This window comes from Nicotiana tomentosiformis, chromosome 6, assembly GCF_000390325.3.
Source record: "Nicotiana tomentosiformis chromosome 6, ASM39032v3, whole genome shotgun sequence".
NCBI classification, from domain to species: domain Eukaryota; kingdom Viridiplantae; phylum Streptophyta; class Magnoliopsida; order Solanales; family Solanaceae; genus Nicotiana; species Nicotiana tomentosiformis.
Window position 1 is genome coordinate 112,908,677 of NC_090817.1, and position 10,060 is coordinate 112,918,736.

General features: G+C 36.6%; 1 protein-coding gene across 1 annotated transcript; it reads left to right on the forward strand.

The window, feature by feature from the left end:
- The first annotated feature begins 1,158 nt into the window (after window positions 1-1,158).
- Window positions 1,159-1,737, forward strand: LOC138894594 (uncharacterized). Its single transcript, XM_070179300.1, has 2 exons — window positions 1,159-1,332; window positions 1,447-1,737. Exons 1-2 carry the CDS (start codon window positions 1,159-1,161, stop codon window positions 1,735-1,737), a joined length of 465 nt encoding a protein of 154 aa, XP_070035401.1.
- The last annotated feature ends 8,323 nt before the right edge of the window (window positions 1,738-10,060 follow it).

The following is a 10,060-nucleotide window of genomic DNA, read 5'->3' on the forward strand; positions in this document are numbered from 1 at the left end:
AAATTTTGGGGCCCCTACAAATAAGGGGCCCTAAGCAACAACTTTAATTGCTTGGTCATTAGGCCGGCCCTGGTGGAGAGTCCTTTCAAAACATACTAGATGTTAAAAACATCACATTTCAATCAAACCGTGGTCTAAAAGAGTGAAAACTAATGTAATAAGTTATAATTATGGCTTGTTATTCCAAGACCTATTGTGTAACATCAGTTCTTTCGATTACTGGCAGGGAAAAAAATTAAAACCCCTTACTTTAGCATTAAAGTAGGGGATGGAAGTTAAATCAACAGTTATGAACTTAAATTGTTCCAGTGCTTAGACATGCATTCTGTACGGAATTATTTTTTTCAGGTGCTCCTAGTGAAAAATAATTTCCTAGATAATTGATAATAAAAGGGCATGATATACAATTAGCACCCAAGGAAAGGGGAGGGGCTTCAACACGGTACAATATTTGGAATTAATGTTATTTTAACTTGTCTCATTACTCTATCTAAAATGTTCTTACCTTTTGTCGTGAATATTAAATTTTTTTAGCAAATTAAATATGTCTCAAATTGTTAATTTCAAAATCAAGAGGTTACTTATTAGTATTATTTTTCAAATCTACTCTTACTTTTTCAATTATTAGTCTTGATAAGTAAGCTATTTAAACGAGTAATAAAATAGTGATTAGCCAAATGTCTTTCTTTAAAAATGTATGCTAAAATTTTAAAAAACAAATAATTAGGAATCGTGTTGAATGAATGGTAGATACATTGACAATTGTATAAGTTAAAATATTAGATGGTTAGTTAGAGTTGTTGCTAAGCTGTTAGTATAAAATGTACAACGTCTTTCATTTTGTTAGTTGAGTTAGTTATCACTGTAGCAATGAGAAGCAGTTGATTTCTTCCTCTGTGCTTCGTATTCTTTTCCTACTCATTTCTCCATTGCTAATAGCTTCAAATCTAGATCTCATCATGGTATCAGAGCGAGTGTCATTGATCTACGCTTCACGACTTTGATTCTAGATTCTTCTCACTCAATTCTCAGCTGATTTACTCAACTAAGCTGTCTGATTGTTTCGACTTACAAAAGTTAGGGTTCATTCGATTTGAGTAATCAGCATTTTCTTGTGCAACTTTGCTTGAGCTTAATTCTTCCTTATGAAGGAAGAAAATGGCGATTAACACTGAAGATAGTAGAACGACTCCAGCTGATGCAACTGCAGCTCCGATAATTGACCAGCATCATCCTCTATTTCTTCAACCCAGCGATACTCCAGGTAGCTCTCTAATTTCAGTTAAGCTCACTGGACCTGCAAATTATACTTTGTGGAGTAGTACTATACATGTAAATTTGCTAGGAAAGAGTAAGCTAGGGTTTGTGGATTAGAGTTCTAAGGAGAAGATTCCTCATATTCTACATGAGTTGTGGGTAAAGTGTAATGTTATTGTACTGTCGTAGATTATGAATTCTGTTAGTGACGAGTTATTGAGTGACACAGTGTATATCTCAAGTGCTCACAAAGTGTGGATGGATCTCAAGAAAATATTTGACAAAGTCAATGGTTCCAGAGTGTTATTCCTACACAAACAGATAGCTACCCTTACTCAAGGGATTTCATCTGTCTCTACATACTTTTCGAAGTTGAAAGAGCTATGGGCAGAATTTGATGCCCTTATGCCTTGTCTTGGGTGTGGCTGTGAAGAATCAAAGAAGTATGTTGAACATGTTGAGTATCAAAGATTTCTTTAATTTCTTATGGGCCTAAATGAAACATACTCTCAGTCTAGCAATCAAATCTTGAACATGTCATCAAGACCATCTATAAACAAAGCATACTCTATGATTATCTCTGAGGAGAGCAGAAGAGTATTGGCTCAACCCTTACAAGTCACAAAGGTTCATGATGTTACAGCCCTGTTCAGCAGCAAGGGAGCTAATTCCTTTGTAGCTCAACTCAATAACAAAAGTAACATTGGTCACAATCACACCTACCTAGGAGATGGAATGACTCACACTGGGGCAACAACATTGTTTAGCAACAAAAACAATGCAGGTTCAGGCTATAATTTTTTTGGTGGAAACAATCATTCAGTCTCTAACTATAGGTCTAGAAAGGATAGTCTACATTGTGACTATTGCAATTTTAAAGGACACACTAGAGAAAACTGCTACAAACTACATGGCTATCCATCTGACTTTAAGTCAAAGAAGAAAGGTGGCTTTGGGACTGCTAACTTTGTTCAAGGTAATATAGGAAATTATCCCTCTGAAACCCTTAGTAGTAGCAATACTGGTCAAGCTGGTTCCACTGTCAACTTTGCAGGAATCTCTCAGATGCAACAGACTAATCAAAGCTTTCAAGCTGGCATCCCTCAATTTACTCAAGAACAATACAATCAAATTTTGCAGCTTCTAGGCAAGCAAACTGAATGTAGTGGATCAGCTATAACAGCATGTATGCCTTCCTGTGCTGATATTACTGAAATTTTGACTAAATGGATTGTAGATTCAGGAGCTTCAAGTCACATGGTAAATAGATATAATTTGTTGACTAATGCCAAGGCAATCTCTAATGACAAGGGGAAAAGTGCATTGCCTACTGGTAGTATAGCTAAGATTAGGCACATAGGTTCTGCTTATCTCCTAAAGGATCTAAATGTGTCTAATGTGATGCATATACCTGACTTCAAGTTCAACCTTCTATCTGTATCCAAGCTAACCAAGGAAATGAAATGGGTAGTTATGTTCTTCCCTGACTTCTTTATTTTTCAGGAGCTCTTCAGTGGACAGGTGAGGGGGATCGACAGAGAAAAAGATGGTCTATATGTGTTCAACTTTACAACAGGAGGTTCAGTTGTATCACAAGTTTCTGCAGAAGTCAAGGATTCAATTCCAAGACCTATACCTATTGTAAATATAATAAGAACTGATGAGTCAATAAGTGTAGCCTTGTGGCATAGGAGGCTAGGGCATGTACCTCTAGAAACTATGAGAAAACTGGAGTATTTTCACACTATTGAATGTAACACTAAGGACAGTCATTGCACTGTATGTCTCTTAGCTAAACAAACAAGGTTATCATTTCTTATCAGTACTATTGTGTCTAAGTGTTATTTTGATACTATTCATGGTGATGTTTGGGGTCCTTACAGGGTCTCTACATATGATGGGAAGAGATATTTTCTAACTTTGGTGGATGATCACTCTAGATATACCTGGTTGTTCTTGTTGCCTACTAAAGCAGAAGTCATAGTGGTACTTAAATCTTTTTTTGCTATCGTATAGAATGTTCATTCAGCTTCAGTCAAGTACTTTAGATCAGATAATGGCTGCGAGTTCTTTAACTCACAGATGACTGACCTATTGCAATCCTTAGGGATTGTTCATCAAAGTTCATGTGTGTATACTCCCCAGCATAATGGGGTTGCTGAAAGAAGACACAGGTATATCCTTGAAATAGCTAGAGCTCACAGGTTTCAAGCTGCTGTTCCACTGAGATTTTGGGGTGAGTGTGTGTTTACTGCTGTCTATATCATATATAGGCTTCCTTCTGGTGTACTTCAAGGGAAATCCCCTTTTGAGATCATGTTTGGACATTCTCCCTCTCTGCAGCATATGAGAGTGTTTAGGTGCCTAGGATACATGACTAATGTTAAAAGGATAGAAAAGTTTTCTCCAAAAGCAGTTCCTGCAGTCTTTTTAGGCTACTCTACCACACAGAAGGGCTACAAAATGTATGAAATACACACTAAGCAATTTCACATCAGTAGAGATGTAGTTTGCTAAAAAGATATTTTTCCCTGTCAACACCTTAACTCTACAGGCTCAGATCTCTTTCCTATACTAGACTCCTTTACATTTCTCTCCATTCCACCTCCAGATAGTCCACACACTTCTATTCCTTCTTCAAATACTCCTTTTTCAAATTCTCTCCCAACTACTAAAGCTTCCTCACCTGTACACTCTGATGCAGGGTAAGTTTCTTATCTTGATCTCCTTGATGAGCATGTCACAAACAATGATACTTCTAGTTTGCCCCAAGAAGATTGTCCTGTTTCTACTTTACCTTCTACTAAAATAAGAAAATCAGCCAAAACAAGCAGGCCTCCTATTTGGCTCAAAGCCTATGTCAGTCTTGGCAATGGGAATATCCATTATTGTTATCCTATCTATGACATGATCACTTATGCTAATGTGTCTCCCTTTTTTGCCACTGCTTTGGCAGTCTACTCAGCCATCACTGAACCTAAAACCTACAATGAAGCTATGAAAGACCCCAGGTGAATTATGGCAATAAAATGTGAGATTGCTGCTTTAGAAGACAATCACACATGGTCAGTAGTTGAGCTGCCTTCAAGAAAGACTCCTATTTGTTGTAAATGGGTATTCAAAGTCAAGTACACTTCCTTTGGCACAATGGAAAGATACAAGTGTCGCGCCCCATTTTTTTGCGAAAACGGGTTTCGACATGTGACAACTCTTTTAAATGGGTATTAAAAGAGAAGAGTCGCCACCGATTTTGAAGTGCGTTAGGGGACCTATTTGCAAATAACTCTGTTTGACTAGTCTATGTCACCAAAGATCGGGTAAGGGCTCAAATTACCTCAAAGATAAGGTGTTAGGCACTCTTCGAGGTCTACAACTGTGGGTCCCGACCGAACTTTAAATTATGTGAATTATGCAATTAGGCTGGGTGATCAAATAAATAAAGGAAAATTTAGAAGTCGAAAAGTCTTATTAGAACATATGAGAATCAACATAAATCTTAATGACTACAAAGGATACAACTACATTAATCTATGTTAGATGACTGGGTGTAAAATACGTAAAGAAGGGAGGGTCTTAAGTTTTTTAGCCTAAAGGATCACCCCGTGCAACATAAATAATACTTCGTAAATTCCTTAAGGTAGGGGTTGCTCATATTATTCAGCGGGCATATACTATCATCTTCTGCTACCCAATTACTATGCTGAAGTTGTTTACTTAAAGGCGCTTTGATTCAATTCTAAATCGTACCCTATGCGTGCACTACCCGTCCCATGCCTTTGGTCCAGGAGGCTTTGGACCTCTATTAAGTAGTTCTAGACTCAGCTTAGGTTGCTCAAAATGATAAAAACTAGGCGGCAATCAAAACAGATAGGACTTCACGTAAAGACAATTAAAGGCTCAAATTAGCTTTCACACATAAACAACAAATGTACAAGGCAGTTTAGGCAGTACATATTTTAGGGAATTAAGACGCATTAGAGTTGTCAAATCCTATAGGCATAATTTCTAAGCGATTCTGATCTCCAGCATCACACAAACATCACTGTTGTTTCTGACTAATAAATTCGCACATTAAAGGTGTTAAAGAGCTCCTATAGGCATGATCTATAAATTATTCATGCAATGGGGCAGTAAAACTGTTGAAAGCTCAGAATTAACGACGTTTGATTTTATAAACATGCTTTATAGACGTCTCATAGGCAGGATTGACAATTGAACTTGATTTTATAATATTTTATCCCTATAGGCATGTCATCTAGGAGGGGCAGTGCAATGAAAGTAACGGAAGTAGTCGATTGATTGATTAAGATCCTATAGTCATGATGTCTAAAGGAGCAGCATGCTAAGAGCAATAGAAGCAGTTGATTGATTAATTAATTAAAACCCTATAGACATGGTATCTAGGTGGATATTAGCAAAGCATGTGTTATTGTATCCTATAGGCATGCTATCTAGAAGCGTCTAGTAGTACATATAGAAACAAATATAGCAATTACTTGAGCCAACATATTTTGACAAGTTAAGTGAAGTGTGTGCGTGATTCCTATATGCATGCTTTCTATTAATGTACAACAAACTAAACTAAATAACATATAAGGCATGTTGAACGAAATAGTAAATAGAACACACAGACCCTATAGACATGTTTTCTACCCTTTTATGAGAGCATTAGAATACCCTATCCCTTTTCACTAATCTCCCCCATCGTTTATTTACAAATTATTACACGACCAAAGACAAAAAAAGAAAAGGAAAGAAACAAACTTAAAAATTACAGAACCAAGATGATTACATGCCCAACAAATAAGGCAGACTTAAGAAGAGTTAACCCTAACACTACCTGGACCTTCAGTAGACTCTTTCATTCGGATAGCAGGCCCGGATCCAAACCCTTCCCAAAAAATATGAGAGTATGCCTATTTGCAAAGCCCAAAGCCACACATGGACTCATATCCAGCCCAATATTGACCAATTTACCAAATAAATTAATAGACCATACATGGAAACCAATATCAAACATGCAAGAAAGCAATTGATGAGAAGCCTAATCATGCTGAGCATAACACAAAGATCTCAAAGTCCAAAGGTGTCATGACATGAAGACATATTATCTTAAAGTTAAATAGAACATGCAAACTCAGAACTTAAGCCAGTCGACTATGCATGATCATGGAACCTAAATGTATTGGGATTCAATTAGAAGCATAAGCAATACCAAAGAATGCAGGATTGACCAAGCATTAGAATAAATCAACAGGTTTGGTTAAAGCATTGCGACAACAAATATGGTTCATGTAAGTAGGTAAAAACAGAGTTCACACTAGGAGATTCAGAATGGCAGAATAGCTACAATGCAAGTAAAATTGCCAATGATTATAACACAATATTGGAGTCATATTGGTTCGAACAACATGGATATGCGAAGCACTGGAAACAAGCAAAAGAGGATATAATTGCAAAAGTCAAGACATTCACCACTTTGCATATTCAACAAACAAAATAGAATAGAAGTCTAAGTGTCAGAAACAGCTCGAATATCACCAAAAAGAGAACAACTAAAAGACCCAAATCCTAGTGCGTCAGAGTTCACAGGAGCGTCAAATTAGCCTCGAGCAGTGCTCGCACTAGGGAGGTCATTAGAGAGGAATCTGATGGCATTGGCTTTCAGCCGGCCAAGAGCAATAGATTCAGAATAATATCGAGTGAGTGAGAATATGAGAGAATAACAGTGATCAAGGTCCGTTAAAGGGGGTTAGGGGAGAGGTTTATATAGTAGTAAAATTTAACGAACAAATAAGGAAACATAATTAATCAAACACAAAAATAAGGAAAGAAAAGCATGTAAAATCAATTCAGAATACATTTAGGAGAAAAATCAGGTAAACCCTAGTTCAAGAAGGAGAATACAAATAGTCAGAGATCTCACTAAATCGGACCCATACAGCCTGGTAATGAGTGTATACAGACGAAATATCATCTAGATTTAAACAAAATGGAGCTTGATTCCTTCGATTCGGAGCCTAACACTTGCCAAAAATAGGCGAGTACTATGAGATACCAAAATCGTGTAAGAAACAATAAGACAGAGCATAAATGGAAAGGGAATCATGGAGCGATTCAATGTTGAGGTCGGAGTTGGACATAATAAGGGAGGCGGCTGCTAGGGATTGAGATGAGAGGAGAAGAGAGGATTTATGAGCGACAGTCTTAGAGAAATGGTAGGGTTTCGGGTGGGTTTGGTTAGTTTAAAGCAGAGGGATGATTGTGGGCTATTGATCTTGAGAGATCGACAACTAGGATTAGAAGAAAACAGAGCGGGTCGTTGTAACGGGTCCCAACCGAGTTTGGGAGAGGGGTCATTTGGTTTGGGCCAAATGAGGTTGGGCTAAGGATTGGGGATCTCTAGACCAGTGATTTGGGTTTGTTTGGTCCAAAATTAGCCCAAAATTTGGGCAACAAATTAAATACACGAAAAATTATAAACAAATATTTATAAAAAGTAATTAACAAACAATAAAAATATTGTTTATGTAGTAAGATGCTTGAAAATAATAATTTAACATTGTAAAAATATGAAATTCTATTTGGGTACAAATAATGTAATAAAAATATAATTATGCACATCATATAGGCTATTATTGTAAAATTATGTAAATAGCTTAAAAATATAAATATACTTATATAAAATAAAGTAAAATATTCTGAAACATATATGATGATGAAAATAATAACTTTGGATAATTAAGGTAATCACAAAAGAATTTAAGGGTAATTAATAATTATTTAAATAATTTAAATGCAAGAAAATCAATTTTAAAGCTTTTTTTAAAAACCTTTTTAATAAAAACTATAGAAAATACTTGTATAACTCTTGTAAATTAAGTAACGATGCAAAATGATATTTTGAAACTATATATACTATTTGAAAAAAAATATGAGGGCATAATTGGGTATCAACAGTTGCCCCTCTTTACCTGGGAATGATGAAAGAGTTGTCGGGTAAAGAAAATAAATTTTTGTCCGAAGTGAGTGAGGAACGATGTATTTTTAAAAAATGGGAGCCGAACCCTGGTTCTTGAGTTGCCTACATATTCCTGGTATTTTAGGAATCAGGTCGTGTGTAGTTCTGGATCCAACAGCGAACGAAACCGATGGAGTTGTTATAAGAGTGGTCATATGCTTCGAAAAATAGATCTTTTGGATAGGGTAGTGTCGTAGGTAACGACTAATTTAGGTGGAGCCGTGAATGCAAATTTGAACGTTACAGATGTATAAGGAAAATATTTGAACGGTTATGGAACAAAGGGTAATCAATTGCTGACCATCAGTTACATTTGAGGTGATCGAAGGATGTGAACATTGTGAACGGAAACCAGAGCGAGAATTGCTCCTGTTTGTAGAACGATTACCTTCCGAGTTACCTGCAAAACTTAAAACATGGTGCATACGAATATATATGGGTTATTGCGAAAATTTAAACATGATGCAAATTCCCTTTGAACCATGAAGGTTGCCTTCGGATGATGAGGATGATGTCCTTAGACCATGATGTCCTGGGCCATGAAGTGTATGATAAGGGATTTGCCGGCCATAGAATAGTATCCTCGGGCCATGAAAATGGTGCCTCTAGACTATGATGCCTTTGAATAATGATATGCAATTTCGAGAGATCCTCCGGCCATGGCATGATGTCTTCGGGCTATGAGGATGATGCCCTCAGACTATGACGCTTTCGGACAATATGGTGATGTTTCAGCCCATGAGATGCAAAGATACGGTGATATCGATCGTTTGATAGAGGAAACAAGTAATGCTTAGTCATATGCGAGAATAGGGCTGCTTATCGGGCGGATTGGGCGGTTAATTACTCTTAACGGTTTGGCTTAACAGTTATCGGCTTTTTAATGTATTAATCCGCTAGCCACCCGATAAGATATCGGGCGGATTGGTATCGGTTTAGTTCTTATCGGGCGGTTATCGAGCAGTTTATCGGCCTAATTCAATCTATATTACGTGCATTAATTATTTGTTGACCGCCTAGCATACAAATTCAGAATAGAAAATTACACATTGAGTCCAGACATACATGTTTGTTAGTGCCTACATAAGAATGATGTAGTGTAGAGTGAAAAAAACAGAACACATTGTAGTCTATATTACATCCCAAAGCAGACTATGAAATGATGTAATTAAGGAAAAAGTAGTTCTAATGGATATGCCACTGTAACTCTTGCTAGTTATAACATGGATCATACAAGGATATCAAATTTCATTGAGATAACTATGTGATTGCCTGGGTTTAGATGCAAAGGAACAATTTCAGTAGTTTAGCTCATTAAATATAATGGTATCTAAGCTTTTATTAATTTATTCATAGCACAAATGAAGCAAAATTACAATAAACGTGCGGTCCTTCTCTTTTTTTCTTGTTCATTTCTCTTAGAAAGGTAACAATATATTAATAATTAATACAAAGGATGTGCTGGAGCCATATTTACAATTTTAAAAAGCAAAAATATAAGCTTGCTCTTCATACTAGGGCACTAAGATACAGTGCTGGAAGCTTGTAAGTCGATGAGATAGAGTAATGCGGGTGGCTGCTGGAGTGCTGGTTGAATTTCTACTGAAGCTGGTTGAATTATGCTCGAATAAAGAGAACCATAATTCTGTTGGTGGCTGCTGGTTGAAGTTTAGGCTTTAGGGTTATATATATTCTCTTAATGGGTCAACGGATTATCCGTTAAGAAAATTGAATAATCCGCCCCCAAACCGATAAGCCGTTAATTAAAAAAATTCAATCTGT

Bases quoted from the DNA above. Each gene is read 5' to 3' on its own strand.
- LOC138894594 (XM_070179300.1), top strand. From the start codon at position 1,159: ATGGCGATTAACACTGAAGATAGTAGAACGACTCCAGCTGATGCAACT. The intron at 1,333-1,446 runs GTAAATTTGCTA...GTACTGTCGTAG, and splicing joins TGTGGAGTAGTACTATACAT to ATTATGAATTCTGTTAGTGA.